This window comes from Ambystoma mexicanum, chromosome 6q (genome assembly GCF_040938575.1).
Source record: "Ambystoma mexicanum isolate Mex_15411 chromosome 6q, UKY_AmexF1_1, whole genome shotgun sequence".
In the NCBI taxonomy this organism is placed as follows: domain Eukaryota; kingdom Metazoa; phylum Chordata; class Amphibia; order Caudata; family Ambystomatidae; genus Ambystoma; species Ambystoma mexicanum.
In genome coordinates, this window is record NC_090937.1 from 182,131,811 (window position 1) to 182,150,703 (window position 18,893).

At 48.3% G+C, this 18,893-nt stretch overlaps 1 protein-coding gene across 3 annotated transcripts in view; it reads left to right on the forward strand.

Annotated features, from left to right (window-relative positions):
* ELP1 (elongator acetyltransferase complex subunit 1) overlaps positions 1–18,893 on the forward strand; it is a 2,667,893-nt gene that overhangs the window by 2,273,814 nt on the left and 375,186 nt on the right. For all 3 annotated transcript variants that reach the window (XM_069630608.1, XM_069630606.1, XM_069630607.1), the window contains exon 29: positions 2,552–2,613. In XM_069630608.1, coding sequence (XP_069486709.1) covers positions 2,552–2,613 — 62 coding nt within the window. The remainder of the gene's footprint in view (positions 1–2,551; positions 2,614–18,893) is intronic.

Below are 18,893 nucleotides of genomic sequence, written 5' to 3' on the forward strand. Positions count from 1 at the left end.
CCATGCACACATTTGTAAAGCACTACTCCCTAGACTTGACTTCTTCACAGGGGGGGGTCTCTTTGCAAAATCAGTACTTCATACTGTACATGATTAATATTTATGGTACTCCCTCCTCCAATTGAAACTGCTTTGGGCGCCTACCTAAGGTGAGGAATACGTGGGAGGACACAATCCATTCGAAGAACAAGTTACTTACTAAATGTAACGTTCTTTCGACTGGATGACCCTCCCAGCCTACCCCACAGTACAGTTTACGTGTTTTACACTCAAAGTTCCTTTAGAGCTTTTGGCCAAAGCGACACGCCTTATCTACTAATTATTGGCTACAACATGCAAAAAAAACAGAACTGCGGCCAACGGGCGCGGCTCGAGCCATTTATACTGCAGATGACGTCGACGCTTGACGGATACCGCCGAGGGACATTGACGCCGCGGACTCGAGCAGAGTGCCCTCTGGTGGAGAGAATTTTTTTTCCGAAGCAGCAAAACTGAAGGTAAGGATATATCTAAGATGAGGAATACCTCGGAGGAAAATCCAGTCCAAAGAACGTTACAGTTGATAAGTAACTTGTTCATTCCTGGCGAAGATATTTCAAAGAGGAGAAATATGTAAGAAGAAGGATTTCCCAACGAGTCTCTATCTGTTATTGCAATACCACCAAGAATCCATCTCCTCTGGTCAAATGTACTGGGAAGAAGAAGAATGAAAGAACAAGGCAGAGTATGCAGTGGTTGGCAGCCAATCACACTGGGACAAAGAGAATTGATCTATTTGTATTAGTATTTATTTATTATTTACATTTATCTAAGCGCCATGAGTCCTCAAGTGAAAGAAACAATGACCTGTGTGTCTATGCTGGGGAGGACTCATCGTGGTCTAGTAATAAATGAAGAAAGACTAGTGAAGTGTGTCACTCGATCCTGGGAGGTTCAAACCAGGGCTGTGGAAGAAGCCAGGAGATGCTGACAAGTCCCGATCAGAGAGAACGCTGGAGAGCTCATGAAGCAGACCCAGGGAAGGCAGAGAGCCGAGCTGTTGACCTGGGAAGAACCTGGAGGCGGAGGGGTGGTTCAGAAAGGGTGTACCGTGTGGTCCCCGAACAGTGCCGAGACCGACCAGAAAGGGCTCAGCGGAGCGGCATGAGGAAGAAGGAAGAATCAAACAACTGAAGCAGTTGTACCAGAAACTGGAACCTGACCCCACGGGAAGAACCAGTGATGCCTACCCGATTCACAAGAGGCAACTGGAACTGCGGGAGACCCGGGTGGGGGACAGGATGGAAAAAGAGTGGAGATTTCCAAGGGACTAATCATCCTCGTCCCAGTACCAGTGAATATTATCAAAAGAGTGAAAATCACCAGGGCACCAACCATACTCGTCCCAGTACACGTGAATGTTATAAAGAGAGTGAGGATGACAATATACCAATCATCTTTATCCCAGAAGTACAAGTGAATATTATGAAGAGAGTGCAGATTACCAAGGGAACAATCATAATATCCCAGTGTACGTCAATATTGGAAAGAGAATAGATACTGTCCTGGGACCAGTCATACCCATCTCAGTAAAGAAGAATATGATAAACCAAGTAAAGAAAGCCATGAAATCCACCCAGGGCAGTTCCAAGAGAATTTGGAGACACTGCAAGGTTTAAAGAAGAATCAGGCAACAGACCTTTCTTAGTGTAATCAAGGAACGGTTTGTGCAGAGAGTGAGGCAAACACCAGACTGGGTTGAAGCCCCCTTGAAGAATAAAAAATATGGATAAAGGACATTCTCAGAAACCATCCTAAGACAGAACTGTTGAGGCTATAGAAGCCTGTCCATCAGAAGGGAGTCATTTTCCTGGACCCCTCTTTTCTTTGAGTTTTCATGATTAGTGGTAGGGACAGAAAATGACAGTTTTGGACGGATGATGGACTGTTGATTTGGGCAATCTCACTGACGACAAACTCCCTGGTTAGTTTTGTGTTAGGTAGGGCAAACCCCTTATTACTAGTGATGGATAGGGCTCTTATTTGAATAAACAAACCTATAGAGATGCCACCTATTGGTCGGTTGCCTTCATCTGGCCACAGGTCTTGCTTGCCCATTTGATTTAGGATATGAGAAAGCTACAATGAAGATACCGTTCATAAAAACGGAAAAACAACAGTGGTGCTATAACTCATACGCTTGCCTAGTGGATCACACCTTTTTCTTTGAACATTTTGTGTTTAATAGACTTTTACATGGTGTTCGTCGGTATTACTGGAGACATGTAATCTGCATTATCAGTTGAGTTCCCTACTGCTTTCCCCACTTGAATTGAAAAGAAAAACATTGAAGGATTCTCTTTTGGTGCTGTGGGATAATTCAAAATGTGATTCTGCACAGAAGAAAACATTGCATTGTTATTAATTATCACTTTTCACCCATTTTAAACCAGGCTCTGGAAGCCTATTTTTCATCCCCATTTCGTCTGTTCAAAATGTGAAAATATTGCTTCTGTTTCCCTTAATATTTGTCAGTCCAAGTATTGTCTTACACATCTCTCCTTTTCCACAGGAAAGCTGATGGAGCGAAGGAAATATGCAGATGCTTCTTTGCTTCTAGAACAGTATGCCCAGGTAATTCCTCTTCTTCATATTACACTAAAGTTGTTCATGTATTCCTAAATAACTGACCACATGTTTCTGAATTTCAGATTTTGGTAGGGCATATGTTTCGAGGGGATTGGGTCCTCCGACGTATTCCATATCTATGACAATAATCACCACAGCTGTGCTGCTAGGGAAAATCTTCGGTGTCTGCGCCCTCAAGGACCTCCTCCGACGGCCAACATCACTGGATGTTATCAGTAGGATGCACGACGACCGTAGCCTCAGTTCTGTTTTTTCCGCGAACGTGTTCGCTACGGGAATCTCGGCGCGCCTCGACTCTTTGGAGTTTCTGTTGTTTCTCGGTTCTTCAAACCTGTTTGGTATTGTGAAGTCTTTCTTCGTGAGGATGTCTACCTCGTCTTCCACACCACGTCCGGGCTTTAAGAAGTGCGGGGACTGTAGGTCCAAGATGTCGGTTACGGACTCTCACGACGCCTGCCTCTGGTGCCTCGGGGAGGCCCATGACACGGATGACTGTGTCGACTGCCAATCGCTCACTTCTAAAGCCTTGTGGGAGCGCAAGAAGAAGTTATCGGTAGGTAAGGTGTTCAAGCCCCGGAAGACGAGGTCTGCGGGGCTTTAAACGGACGTCTCGAGGGGCGACTCTCCGCGTCGTCGTCGGAAGTCCAGTGGGTATCGGTCCCAGAGTCGGTCTCGCCACTCCTCTGCCTCGCCACTCCTCTGCCTCTTCGAGGCACTCCCAGAAGTGCCGTCATCAGTCGCCTTCCCCGTCCTCATCTGAGGACTCCGCCCGTCGGCGGGTCGCTTACCCCACCAAGCATGCGACGCCAGAGGAGTGGGCTTCCTTCAGGAAGAAAATGTCGGCGATTCTGGAATCGCAGGGCACTGGTCCGTCCGCGCCTCCGAGTGGGGTCGGTCGTGATCAGTCGAAAGACACCGCTCGCACGTCTTCGGGCTCGGCTGGTCGTCAGGATTCGCGGGAGAGCTCCCGCTCGGACAAAGGGAATCGTTCTCATCATGCCCGGTCCAGGTCCCGGTCCTCGACGTGCTCGAGACCGTGTGAACCTGTGGTGTCTTCACGGAAGACATCGATGCCGGTGGCGCCAAGTCGTCGACTGACACTTTCGAGGCCCCGCTTTCGAAGAAGCCATCGGCGTCCCGGCCTTCGAGGGACACGCTCGGGGCCCCAGCCTCGAGGACTGTGTCGGTGCCGTCGATGCTGTCGACACTGCCTTTCGGCGTCGACGCCGATTCACTTGACGCCTTTCGAGGCTGTGTCGATGTGGGTACCCCGTGGCTCGGTGGAACCCCCTAGAAAGGCTCTGGCCAAGGTCAAGCGTGGCTTTGGTTCACATTCTGTGCCTTCTTACAGCCATTTTGAGTTTATTTCAGAGGTGGATGAGGGCTCTGATGATGGCATGGTTCCTGATACGGTGCCAGACGAGATTCTCTCGGGCCATAGCCAATTTGAGGACCTGAGGCAGTCCCTGCACGATGCTAGTGGGCTGGACACCACTCCGGATGTGGAGTTTTGTAGGCCTGAGCCTGGCACTCATGCCGACTTCTCGTACCGGCGCCTTATGTCAAGGGTCATCGAGTACTTGGGATGGTCTGCTCCCCCGGGGGAGTTTCTTCAGGATGACCTTACGGGTATCCTCGACCTTGGTACTGCCGTTTCATATGGCTCTACAGAGGAGGGTGGCGGCGGCTTGGACGGCTCCGGAGAGTCACCCGGCAGTGGGCAAGTCTTTGCCGCAAAAATACCGCCCAGCCAGTAGCGACCCCTGCTACTTGTCCAAGCACCCTACTCCGGAGAGTTTGGTGGTGCAGGCGGCTACGGCCCCGGCAAAGCAGGCGTCATATCCTACCATCCCTCCTGAAAGGGACGACAAGCGTTTTGACGGCTGGGCGAAGAAAGTGTTTTCTGCAGGGGGTATGGCGCTTCAGGCGGCCAACTCCATATGTGCCTTGTCACGTTTCACGCACACTCTGTGGAACTGTGTTTCCTTGGCGGCTGAACATATTCCCGAAGGGTACGAACGGGATGGTTTCCTTGCCATGGTTCAGGATGGCAAGGATGCCATGTGTGAGGCCGTTCAGTCGGGTTTGGACATGGCAGATTGCGTCAGCCGGTCCATGGCGGCGAGCACCGTGATACGCAGGTTTGCGTGGTTGCAGAAGTCGGGGTTTGCTCCTGATGTGCAGGCCCGGTTCCTCAACATGCCCTTTGACCGGGAACATCTTTTTGGCAGCAAGGCTGACAAGAGCCATGAGAGGTTGCAGACCTCAAAAGCTGCAGCAAAGTCGTTGGGCGCTGCAGTTCGATAACCTCTGCCTATTCGTCCTAGGGGACAGCAATGGAGGGGAGGTTCCTTTTGTTATTACTCATCGTTTGGTAAAGCGAGAGGAGCTGCCAGTCAAAGGGGCCACCATAGGAGTGCCAGAGGTGGAAAATAAGGTACTTGAGGTGCCAAGGCCGCTCTGGCTGTTGCCTCTTTGCCCTCAGGCAACAACGCAGCAGCTTCAGCTCAGTCATGAGGCCATATCCCATGGTTCGCCGGTTGGGGGAAGGTTGGCGCAGCATCTTGCAGAGTGGCGCGCCATTACTTCAGATGTGTGGGTTCTGGAGATCATAACCCACGGCTACTGCCTTCCATTCCAGCAGAGGCCTCAAGACAATCCACCGGGGAATCTCTCTTTGAAGAGTCCGGATCCGCTCCTTTTGCAGGAAATTCAATCCCTGCTGGAGAAAGGCGCCATAGAACTAGTGCCTGTAGCGGAGAGGAACAAGGGATGGTATTCCCCTTATTTTTTGATTTCCAAGAAAGACGGGGGATTGAGACCCATCATGGACTTGCGCGGTTTGAACAAACTCCTCAGGAAGGACAAGCTCAAGATGGTTACTCTCTCTCAAGTCCTCCAGGCCCTTCAACTTCAGGACTGGTTGGTGTCTCTCGACCTCAAGGACGCTTATTTTCATGTGCCGATGCATCCAAAGCACAAGAAGTACCTGAGGTTCGCGGTTGGCGACTCGCACTTTCAGTTTCAGGTCCTGCCGTTGGGATTAACCTCTGCCCGAGGGTGTTCACCAAGCTCATGGTAGTGGTGGCAGCGCACCTCAGGAAAGGGGGTATTCACGTCTACCCCTACCTGGACGATTGGTTGATCAGGGCGCGCTCTCCCGAGCAAGTCCTGGATCATCTGTCAGTCACCTGCCACTCCCTCCACAAGCTGGGCTTCTCCCTCAACTTAAAGAAGTCCCATTTGACACCAACTCAGCGGCTCCAGTACATCGGAGCAGTGCTCGACACATCCCTGGGGCAGTGTTTTCGTCCCCAGGTGAGGGCTCATCACATTCAGCAGATGGTGCACAAGTTTCAACTTGCCCAGAGTCTCCCAGCGTTCGAGTTCTTGAGATTGCTCGGCCTCATGGCATCCTGCATTCTTCTGGTGCCAGAGGCCAGGTTGCGGATGAAATCTTTGCAATGGGCACTCAAGCTCCAGTGGTCTCAGTCCTCCGGCAGGATGTCGGACCCTGTTCAGGTGCCGTCCTCGGTCGCCCAGGACCTTCTGCAGTGGGCCGACGAAGGCAATCTGATGAGGGGGGCTCCATTTTGGCTGCCCTGGCCGGAGGTGACGATCGTGTCGGACGCATCCCTCACGGGACGGGGAGCTCATGCCAACGAGTTGACAGTCAGCGGTCGTCGGTCTCCATTGGAGTGCAGACTCCATATCAATCTGTTGGAGCTGAAGGCCGTCAGGCTAGCCCTGAAGGCTTTTCTGCCGACTGTGCGAGGAAAGAATGTCCTGATCCTGACGGACAACACGGCGGCCATGCACTACCTCAACAAAAAGGGGGGGCAGGGTCACTTCTTCTATGCAGGGAGGCGATGCAGCTCTGGTTCTGGGCAATCCAGCAGGAAGTTTCGATCTCGGCAGTTCATCTGGCCGGAGACGAAAACGAGACGGCGGACGCTCTGAGCAGGCAGAGCGCGATCTCTCACGAGTGGGAGTTGGCTCAGGAGATTCTCCTGGAGATCTTTGCCCTTTGGGGGACCCCTCAAGTGGATCTCTTCGCCTCCAGTGTCAACCGGAGGTGCGAGAGGTTCTGCTCGTGGGAATTTTCTCCAAACGGAGCCTTAGGAGACACGTTTGTGGTGGAGTGGTCATTCCCACTGCTGTATGCGTTTCCTCCAGTCCCCGTCATCCCGAAGTACTGCAGAGGTTACGGAGGTTCGGTTCCCGGATGATCCTCATTCCCGTGGCGTGGGCCCAGAGGACGTGGTACCCGGATCTTCTCGACTTGTCCATCTGCCCTCCACGTCGTCTTCCCTACCGCGACAATCTGCTCTCACGGGAGGGCGGTCAGGTTCTCCATCCAGAGGTCAGATCCCTCAACCTTCACGCTTGGTTTCTGAAAGGTTGAGGTATAAGGATCGGGACCTCCCTGAAGACGTGATGGAGGTGTTGCTATCGGCCAGACGGCCCGCAACTAAGTCCCTGTACCGTTGCCATTGGCATAAGTTCTGCGACTGGTGCAGGGTTAAGAATATGGATCCTTTTGCATGTGACATTCCCACGGTTCTGTCTTTTTTGCTTTCTTTGGCCTACAGGGGCCTTCAAGTGGGTACCATTAAAGGTTACCTGGCGGCGCTGTCCATATTTAAGCGCTCGTCTGAAGAGTGTTCCTATTTTAAAATTCCTTTAATTTCTCAGTTTCTGAAAGGGCTCACTAATGTGTTCCCTCTGTCACCTTTCCTGGTGCCAGTTTGGGATTTGAGCCTTGTTCTCCAGTTTCTGATGGGTGCTCCGTTTGAGCCTTTGCATTCATGCCCTTTGAGACTGTTAACTCTTAAAACTGTATTTTTAGTTGCGATCACTTCCGCTCACAGAGTGAGTGAGTGAGTTACAGGCACTTTCAGTTAAGCCACCCTTCACTGTGTTTCATAAGGACAGGGTTGTCCTTAGAGTTTGTCCTTCTTTTCTTCCGAAGGTGGTGTCGGAATTTCATTTAGGCCAGACGGTTGTTCTTCTGGCGTTTTATCCTCCTCCACATCCTGGTAAGGAAGAGGAGAGGCTCCACAGGCTTGATCCTAGGAGAGCGTTAAGCTTTTATATTTCACGCATGTCCCGGGTCAGAGTGGACGATCAACTCTTCATTGGTTATGCTGGAAAGCATTTGGGACAAGCTGTGACGAAACAGACTTTGTCTCGCTGGATTATTTTGGCTATCTCTGAGTGTTACCGCTTGGCGGGTAAGGACCCACCGGTAGGCTTACAGGCCCATTCTACCAGGGGTATGGCTGCCTCCACTGCCCTGCAGAGGGGTGTTCCTATTTGTAACATCTGTGATGCAGCCACATGGGCTTCGGTACATACTTTTGTACGTCACCGCTCCCTCGATTCTATCCAGGGACAGGATCTGGCCTTTGGCAAGGCGTTCCTTTACTCTGCAATTTGATTGGGCATGCTAACTTTCTGTTTTTTTTTTTTTATTTTATTCGGTTTTTATACAAACCTTTAAAAATAGGAGCAGCCTTACAAAACTTTCAAAAACAACCCGCCTAACTTTGCACTTTAGGTTTGGTATATGTGACTACACCCCACGCTCATCAACAACCCCGTGGCTTAAGCTTCATTTTTTGTGGCTATCGTAGCATTTAGGCGATCTTTAGCTACCTGAAGAAAGGATACCAGAGCATACAGGACAGGTTTGTTAGACCCGTCAAACAAGGCTTTCCACCAATCGTCCCGAGTTAAGCATTTAAAGTTCTTTGTAATTGTGCTAAAAATGCGATTTCTTTCTTGCTCAAGACCAGAGCATGACATCGTCAGGTGCTTCAGCGTTTCATTTGTGATGTTACAAAGGCGACATCTGAGGTCTAAGTCAGGTCTTTGGGACAAATAACATAGCAGTTCCTTCGTCGGCAGAGCGTTCAATCTGAAATGTAAGTATAGAGAACGCAACCACTGATCCGGAAAACATGACAAATAGGTCGGCACACAACCATAGGCTCTAGCTTCTCCAGGAACTTCTTGCATTGACCTTGATTTTGCTCTTTGGTCACATGTGTTTATCCAGTCATTTCTCCAGAGCTTCAGTTTGGCAGCATCAGGATTTTCTAACAGTAGTTGTGGCGTAATATCATATGAGGTAAGATCCTCCTGACATAGCTCGTTCCATTGATGGACAATTGACGGCGCATTGTCAGACTCTGGGTTTTGGAGGATTGCAGTTTGGAGCATAGGTTTTGTTTGTATTAGTTTCCTGTAAAGGTTTAGCAGATTCCAAGCAACCCTTGCTTGTATGGAGATATACCCAGGCTCATATCTAATACAAACCGTAGGAGTACCTTTTGGGAGATGTAGAACTTTAGACCAAAAGATATTTTCAAGAGTGTTCCACACTTCGTTCCCACAGCCAAAGGCATTTTCACCAGCATAGATTAGTGAGGGAACAGCCTTCTGCTGGAAGAAATATATGGTTGGTTTTAAGGAACATTTTCCAAATTTTCTGTTTATTAGAGAAGCTTGGCATGCTAGTTGGCGGCATTTTCTCTTTGCTTCTTCAACCCATGCAGCGTCATTTCTGCTCGCACTTAGACGCATCCCTAAGTATCGGGTGTTTAACACACGCCCAATGGGTTCTTTATCTATGTACCATTTGAATATCGGCTTGTTTGTTTTTGCACCTTGCAGTTTTTCAAAGACGATGATTTCGCATTTTCCCCTGTTGATGTTTAATCCATTCTCTGTTAAGTATTTTGCCACAGCAGTAAGTTTGCGTTGTAGACCTATAGGTGTTGAGTCTAGCAAGATGATATCGTCCGCGTAGGCTAAGTAGTCTACGTGTGTGCCGTGAATTTTGGGTGGGAACGTTCGTAAACCGTCGAAAGCGTCTTCGATGTCAGATATAAACAGATTGAAGATGCTTGCTGCTAGGGGACAGCCTTGTTTCACACCTCTAGAAGTGATAATAGGAGCTGATAACTTGCCTTTTAGATATAATCGCACTCTGATTGAGGTATTTGTGTGGAGTTCACAAATGGCGTCCAACAAACTAGGCGGACAGGCCCATTTGGACATTTTTTCCCATAGTAGCTCTCTGTTTATACGATCGAACGCCTGAGATAAGTCTGCCAGCGCGAGATAGATCTTGGAATTTGAGCGAAGCGCTTCCATCTTCATAAGATTCAGAAGTAGGAGATTAACGCAGCAACCTACACCCTTTACAAAACCTGTCTGTCTAGGGTCTACCCGCTGGTTATTAGAAGACCACTCCAGCAGTTTTTGCTGAAGAAGGGTGATATACACCTTTCCCAACACGTCAAGGAGTGCAATAGGTCTATAATTTTTGGGGTTACTGCGGTCTCCTTTTTTGAAGATTGGGATGATCACTGCGGATTTCCATGAGCTAGGGGTCTTACGACACTCAATGATCCTTTTGAACAGTGATTCGCAGAAGGTTGCCCAATGTTCGGGCTGGTGCTTAATCGTGAAGTTCGTTAGCCCATCAGGCCAGGCGCTCTAGAGTCGTGCACATTCTTGATGACTCTCAGGATGTCTTCATATCCAAATGCGAGGTCCCAGTGTGGTAAATTTAGGGGCTTCCAGATGTAATTATGAGTGCCTTTACGAAATAGATCAGCATAGAAAGCGGTCCATTCTGACTCGGGCACCAGGTTGGCCTGAAGGGCATGTTGAGGAGCAAGATGGTCGTTTATGAGTCTCCAGTATTCAGCTGGGTTAGCGGACTCCATTTTTGCCAGCATGAACTCTGCGTCATTTTGCAGCATTATAGCCTTGTGGGACTTTAACCAGTTCTTATAATCTTGTTTGATCTTTTGAGCTTGACTTCCATCGTCTATTGGGGGGGTTTTTTGTGCCGTTCTCAACTGCCGGCGTAGAAGGCGTTTCCGTTGTTGTACCTCAAGATCAAATTTATGTTTAGGTATAAATTGGGTATGTCTTAGATTATTTTTTTGTTCTTGGTATTGCGTCAGCAAGTGGTCATACTCCAGAGAGTCGGAAGACTGGAATCTCGTAAGAATGTTGCTCACCTCACTTGGTTCAAGATTTAAACGAACCCGGCCAGTTCCTGTTCGAACAGAGTGAGACCATAGGTCCTGGGAAGGGTGAACATTCGAAGTAAACTTTTGTACCACCATGTCGTGGTCACTATGAGTCATTTTAATGACATTGAACCTGTCAGTTCTTTTGTGAATCGTTGCAGATACAAAGATGTAATCAAGTGTAGACTTTTGTTCACCTCTTCTCCAGGTTGGAGCCGCCGGGATATCACCATGGGTTTGTCCATTTAGCATCGTCAAGTCACGTAGCTCCATTTCTAAACACCATTGAAATGTCAATTGGTGTCCCAAGTTGTTTAATCTCTTCTTATTCCCCGATAGATTTGAGAAATTAAGGCAGTCAATATTGAGATCGCCGCAAATGATCAGCTCATGTTGAGGGCCAGCTTCCAGAATCTCGTCCAGCGCAGTTGTGACTTCGTCTATGAAGTGTTTAGACTCAGCAGCTTCATGATTCCAATAGAGATTGACGATGTAAAGATTTATAGCCGAGCCGTCGGCTGCCTTTCCAGAGACAATCTTTACCACTTGGATAAAGGGAGAAATGTTGGCAGAACCTAAGATCCGAAAGCCTGAGTCCAGCTTAACTGCCACCAGCAGGCCTGCCATAGGTGTGCCTTTACATTGTTTAATTGCAGGGTTATGGGCAAGTTCAAAACCTTCTAGTATTGGTTTATCACAAAGCCACGTCTCCTGCAGGCAAGCAATATCCAATTCAGCAGCCCAGGCAGTATTGAAAAGATGACTGAAGCCTCTGGTGTTCCAGGATCCTAGTGTGTAATGTTTGCATGAAGAAGGGGCCTGGCGTTAGCATGACTGATCATTGTTTAAAGTTTCAGCGAGCCAGGACCAGTCATTTCCACTCGTTTTATGCGACAAGCAATGATCAATTGCTTCAGTTTTAGAGTGAGCTAGATTGGTTCCTTGAATTGTTATTTTTATCCGATTGTTGCTGGATGGGTCGAAAGCTGGCTTCCAGTTGTTTACTGCAGGACATTGTGATTTGTCACAAGAAGCCATTTTAACAAAATCAGTTGTCTTCGTGTTATAAACTTGATTTTCTTTACCATCGTGTACCATGTTAAGTACTGCTTTTGGTGCGCCAGTAAGGGTGCGGGCCGGTGCCATGGAGATGTCAAAGCCCAAAGACAATAACACCGGACCGGCTTGAAGAAGTGTGTCAACTATCAGTTTGGACTGCACGTGTAAGATGACTGCATCATTTTTCGTCTCGTCGAAGAATTCCACTATTTTTAGATCTTCGGATTCAATTGCTCTAAGACTTGGAACGAGATGGCATAACCATAAGACGTTGTGCCGATTCATGATCAAATCATCTGCAGAGTCAATACGTTCCAAGAGCACCTGATGAAGCAATGGTTCATTTTTTTTTTTGCGAAGATTGACCTTGTTGGAATCATTTAGTAGGTTACTTCTTGTCGATCTTGATGATGGACTCACATTTGAGGTTGGTTGGGGGGGTGTGGGCAAACTAAAAACCCCTGAGACTTTATTTGCTGAGTCCAAAGTGACAGGCTCAGGTACTGGCATCTTTCCACAATTGTCCAACACTGTCTGGTCACTGGTCTCATCTAGTTGACAAGCCAGTTTGTGGGATAATGTTGACAGCCTAGAGCGCTTTTCATCTAGCGTCAAAAATGTCTTCTTTTGACAGTCCAAATTGTCCGCTGGAGCTATTTTAGTCTGTCTGATTTCGCATAATGTGACCACTCTGTTTGATGGCTGAGATGACTTGTTTAAGCAAGGATGGTTTACAATTGCGGCTCCATTGGTCTCTGAATTTGCACAGTCCACTACCAGAGAATCTGAGTTGATCTCTGCAAATTCAGCAACTTTGGCAGAGTTACCTTGCGAGGTATTTGTTTCTTCAACCTCACCCAGATCTTCAGTCTCTACATCCTCGTATACTGACATGTTTAGTAGTTCTTCAGAAGTGTCACATGAGTTGATTTTGGCTCCAATCGGTTAGTCCAGTTCAATGACAACATTTCCCGAGTTGGTGTCCAACACTCCACTTTTTTCTTTCAGAGCCGTCTTGTTGACAGTTAGATTAACTGTTTTCAGGTTTCTCAGAAATTTCCTCGAGTCGTTGCCTCGTTTTGTTTTTTTCAGGGGCATGTTTTTAGGTTTTTTCAGCCCGTTTCCTCTGCAGATACGTGTATAGGCTCCTCGCCGATCAAATCTAGATTTTGGATCTGGGTCGAGGAGGAGGCCGGTTGAGGATCTAATAAAGCCAAGTTTCCAACGGCTTGAGTTGCCAACAATATGTCCTGGAACTGTGTGGGGTTGCTTGGGTCAGGCCCGGCTAAAGCTGGAAGGTCGTTACTTGTCTGAGCCCCAAGTTGACTACCAGCAGAGAACTCCACCACAGTCGTCAGATCTTGAGTACTTATCGAAGGAGTTTTTTCCACTGTAATCGTCGGAATCTTACAACCCTTGTGAGCTGTTACAGGATTCGCCACAGGCTGCGCGCGGGAGGTCTCAGACAGACTGCTAGAGAGACCGAGTGTCGACTGGTGTAAGCTGCAAGAGGACCCGTTTCTTCTGTCATCTAAGAGGCCATTGCACGGGTGGTTTGCTGACTTTTGATGAAACAGGTTGAGTGCTTGTTTCGCCACATCTGCCAGTAATTTTCTGTCTAAGTAGACGTTTTTGTTGCAGTCTGTTAGGGCCCCCAGAGCCATTTCAGCCTTCTTGTTGGTATTCAGCACTACGTCCATATAGGACGTGTGCGTGTTTTCGAGCATAGCAATCTTAGTGTTCATTCCAGAGACAGCTACTGACAGATCTTTTAGGCTTTCGTTCAAATGTTCATACATTTTGAGAAAAGGTGTCAACGACATCGTTGTTGACGACATGATGATGGTCTGTAGATCTTGCATGTTTGGCAATTGGCGTGCATTGGCAATCGACTCTGTTGTGTGACCCACTTGACGTTTTTTGCTTAGCGGAAGTCGTCTGATTTTAGGAAAGGGTCGCTCCATCAAGGATGAATCAGAGGATGAAGAGTCAGTTGTGGATTCAGCACGCCCATCATTCATTAGAGAGCCACACGCATCCTTTCGTGCGGTATTCGATGAGCAGTTTTGCTTTTGCGTTGTAGCCGCGAAACCTATTTTAAGGAGCTTCCTCTGTGAGCATTGTACGCTCGGAGATGTGCTCGAATAAACTCTTCTCCTTTTCATCAGATTGTTTTTAAGAGGGCTCTGCAGTTGGCATTTACTTGCAACTGCCTGTGGTTTAGAATTTGTCACAACTTCAGATACATGTATATTTGCCATGTGCATAAGTTGCGATACGGCCTCCCTTGGTTCAACATCTCCCATTGTAGTGTCTTTTGTGGGTAAGGTAGAGAGTCTTTCTTTGTTTATCTGTTTCAGATCTGTTAGGAGCTTGTTAACGATATCTAAAGAGTTTCTGCGGTTAGTAACACCTTTGTCTTCCGATAGCTTCGATGTTTCCCAGACAGCTCTTACAGTTGAGTGACAGTTAGGGGACTCTAGGCACGGCTCAAAGACATACTCCGCAGCGTCCCTGTATGTGGAAGCAGCGCTATGAGAGATATCAGCCTGGGCCCTGTTGGGAGATGTGACTGACAAAGGTATTAGATTATCATACACAGTGAAGAATCTTGGTTGGTACGAGCCCATACTTGTTTCTTCCTGAGCTGTGTTGTGTGTTTTATTCAGCGCACATGTGCTCGGTTTATGAGCTTGTTCGCCAGTAGTTTCACACGTTGGCATTGTGGTTACAGGCATCAGGTCAGACTCAGATTGTCAATCGCTCAGGTCGCTTGTTGGAGTACCAGTGAGCGACTTGGTGGGGCTGTGTCTTGTGGCCGTCTCGATCACATTTTCTCGAGCTTTAGCTTGAGTGGAGTTTCCGTTTAACAAAGAGGTAGATAGAACCTCTTGCATTACTCAGCTCTCAGAGATAGTGGCAGAGTGTGTTATCGGTTGTATAGAAGGTGCGGAGGAGTCCGCTGCAAAATTACCACACATGCCTCTAGCGTCACTGACCTTGTCCCTCAGCACAGTACAAGCCGCAGGTAGCACCAACGCTGATATAGATGGAATATTCACACACTCACTTACTTTTGTGAGATTTGTTGTTATCTGTTTCGAGGTCGTCGACGCCGGTCGTTTTTCTTCTGGGACACGATCGTGCTCAGCTGTGAATGGAGCCGAGACAGGCTCGAGTGCATCTTTAGAAGTCATCTTCCGAGGGGCGTCAGGGGATTCGGGGGAAGCCGCCGATGTCCAAGATTGTTCCAAGTCAGTGCACGGCGACTCCCGTACCCGCTTCCTTTGGGCCCGTGTCTTCATCGATGTGCACGCTGCTTTACCTTTGGCTGCGGCAGCAGCGATGTTTACTCTCATGATCGTGGTGGAAAGTTAGAACAGGCAGAGGAAAGGAGAGCCCACAGGGGGAGTCCGAGATTCCGCGGACTTCCTCGGACTCCTCAGACTCTGCCAGACTCCGCGCCCGCTCCGCGGGGATAGTCAGCTTTTGAAGTCACTCCCACAGTGGGAAGTAGAAAGAGTAGAGTTACTGGCAATCACTCCTCAGACTCTGCCAGACTCCGCGCCCGCTCCGCGGGGATCGTCAGCTTTTGAAGTCACTCCCACAGTGGGAAGTAGAAAGAGTAGAGTTACTGGCAATCACTCCTCAGACTCTGCCAGACTCCGCACTTTGTTTTCTAAATTCTTTTCCCACCTCCTTGCATTGGTACTGCTTTGGGAGTCTGTCATAGATATGGAATACTTCGGAGGACCCCATCCCCTCGAAGAACAAGTTACTCTCTTACCTGGTAACGTTCTTTCGATGGGATGGTCCGACGACGTATTCCATATCGCTCCCTCCCTGCCTTCCCCGCTACAGAATTTCTTATGCGATTGCAGCTTGCGTTTCCGCATGGCTTTGTGTGTCAGACTGGCAGAAGACTGGTGGCACACGTTCTGGGGGAAAAAAATACAACTGAGGCTACGGGCATCGTGCGTCCTATTTATAACATCCAGTGACGTCAGCAGTCGGAGGAGGTCCTCGAGGGCGGCGTATCGACGCAGGACGCAGACGCAGAAGATTTTCCGAAGCAGCACAGCTGTGGTGATTACTGTCATAGATATGGAATACGTCGTCGGACAATCCCATCGAAAGAACGTTACCAGGTAAGAGAGTAACTTGTTCTTTCTATGCAATTTAGGGGAGCTATGACAAAAAGATATTTTAACATTGGCTACTAAGTTCAAAGATTTTTTTTACTGTAAAATACATACTGTTGGTTTGTATTTTACATAACAAATATCATGGTCGGTAGTTACCTCTGCAGCCTGTGCTTTTTGTAAGCCAGTTTTTACTTTGTAAACTCAGTTTTCATCAATAATATAAAAAAAAACTCCAACCAGACTGCTTCTCTCTTGTCTTTAACCCTTTGGGACCCAGAGGGAGAGGTGATGGTGAGACCAGAGGTCAGGGGAGAAAAATTGGCAGGGGTGGGGACTCGGAGACCCACAGTCAAAATAATATTTTCGCCCAAGGTGCCCAGCTTTAGTGCTGCATGCATCCTAAATTCATACCACCTTTGTTATACAAGGGCAGTTTGGCATGCGGGAATGCCCTCCTACAGTGTTCATACCTACTTTGAGGCAGTATGTGGGTGATTCTACCGAGTTCCCTCCCATGGCTCCCACCTCTTCAAGTCTCCTTCTATCCATTGAAATTGCTGCACAGGCTACACAGGCTCTACAGTCTAGGTATTGGTTAGAAAGGAGTATCATACCTGCCCCTCTACCAGGCACCCTGACCTGCACATCAAGAGGGCCTCCTATATACCATTCAACTCCCCCTGGGTCTTCAAGTGATTGGGCCATGAAAGCAGAAGCAGCATTGTCACAGGTGACCTTACTAGTAGAGAGAGGAGCCTTGAGTATTGCTAATTTGGACCCCATAAATCACGCTTGCAAGCTACGCCTATATATTCCAAAAACACACTGGGGCGCACTGCAAAGTTGCAGACCTAAACCAATACTTCCACCTGACTTCAAAATTAAAGCACAACCTTTGTCTTCTTTACAGTCATTAGCTACAATTATCTAAATAAGGTTGGTAAACATCCATGAGCGGAAACCTTTACTAAATTAGGGAACACACAAGGTCAAGGGTGAGGGACTCCTCTTTCAAGACACGGAGAACCTCGAGAATATGCTCCTCTTCCTTTCAAACCCTACATGTTGAAGATGTGTGACATCCATCGATGATGAAGGGGACTAGATACCTTTTGGGTTTGAATCCTTGGTCTACAGGGAAGAGAGTGACTTCCCGGAGGAGTCCTATGAGGAAGGTGAGGATGTCTAAGGGCTGGCGTCAGACCTCCAAGAAGCGAGTGGTCTGCACACCTCCCCATAGCTGGATATTCTTCCAGTCCATACCCCGGTACCCTCAGGCTTCTTTTTAGAGGCTAATAGCAAAGGTTGTCAGTACCCTGGGGATATCCACTCAGTCCAGGCCAAACATTCAGTTTGAATTAACAGACATCATGGATGTGTGTCCCAGGAATGAAAAGCTACTAGCCTTCAATGTGGCAGTAGCGGTCCCCCGTACTGAAGATATTGGTAAAGCCTTCTTCAGCATCTGCGATTGACAAGAATTATTCAAGATGGTTACACTAGCCAAGATTGTGTAAGCCCTTGACCTGCAGGAATGGTTGGTATCACTATACTTTCAGGATTCTGACTTCAACTTGCTGATTCATCAGAAACACAGACAGGGGGCGGGGGGGGGGGGCTGTTGAGCAGCTGCTAGATGGCTGCTACTCTATGAACTCCCGTACGTGGCGCCTAACAAAGTTATAATCGAGCCTGTCTAAAGTAAACAGGGACAGTGGCAGACTCAGGAAGACTCCCGGCACAACTTGTGAGAGTTATACCAAGCTGCGCCCAGCAGTCTCACTGATACGCGCTCTCTTGGCTACGCCAGCCTCCCGTATCAGGAGACCGTCATAAAACTATCCGACTGGCCAAGGGATAAAGACAGCGCCTCGACCGGAGACACGCTGTGAAGACCGACTGATGGATATCTGTGTACCGACCGAACTAACAGCTGTGGGGGTGGAGGAGGGCGGGGCTGGGGTTGCCGCCTGGACAGCAGTGGTTACCGTCCAGCAACGAGGCAAACCTGACGTGGAGCATAAGATCCTGGAAAGGATACAAGCTGACATAGAGAACTCTCTGCTGCAGAGATAAGGCACCAGTGTGGCGTCTGGCATCCTGCTCTGGTCCCATTTGCTTCTTCTCCCTCCCCCCACTGCCACCAGACACGCTTGAGGGACATGGTGGTGCAGGACCTTGCGGATGTGCCTAGTGTGAATACTCATGCTACACTGAATGCCGGACAACAATGTAAGTTTGTCAGAAAGTGAGGAATCCTACAGTTATAGCGAGCGGATACAGGGGACTTCATGAAATATAAATAAAATACTGTGAAATCTAGCAGCCTACATTGAACTTATCCACTTCCCCCCCTTACCTCTACTATCTTTATAAACGCTTGCAGCATGCAGGGGAGTCGAGGCTTTTCAGCTGCTCTCCCTGCAGGCCTGAACATCAATCATAGGCAATGGACCTTACCCTATGCAGGAGACTGCATTTGTGGGCCAGTGAGGAGTTTATGGCCCCTTTACAAACTGTTACAATGAGAACTGGATAAAACAGGATTAGGTCCCTGAGGCAAAATTACAAGATTGGCAAAGTGTTTGAAGGTCGCAATGTAAACAAACTAACGACTTCACATGACCATGAACAGGATGTACCTACCTTGTAGTCCTCCCCCACGGTCCTCAGCATCCATGTGCCGCAAAAACATACCGGAAACCACAGCCGATCTACCAGCACATTCTTAAATTAATTGTAGGCATTGCTACGGAGTCTATCTTACATCTGTAGGACACTTCAGCATAGACGGCGGCCCTGGCCCTGCTGCAGCGCACAAGTCATCATAGGAAGCACACATGGTATCACCTGTTGGAATAGAGGAGGGGTGTGACATTTTGGACTGCAGCTATGCCTAGAGTAGGAGGGAGCCAGAAGAAACAAAATACACTTGACGCGTACACAAGTCAAGTGAGTCAGTCTAAAATAGGAGCACTATCCGAAACCCAAAGACATGCAGTTTATATGG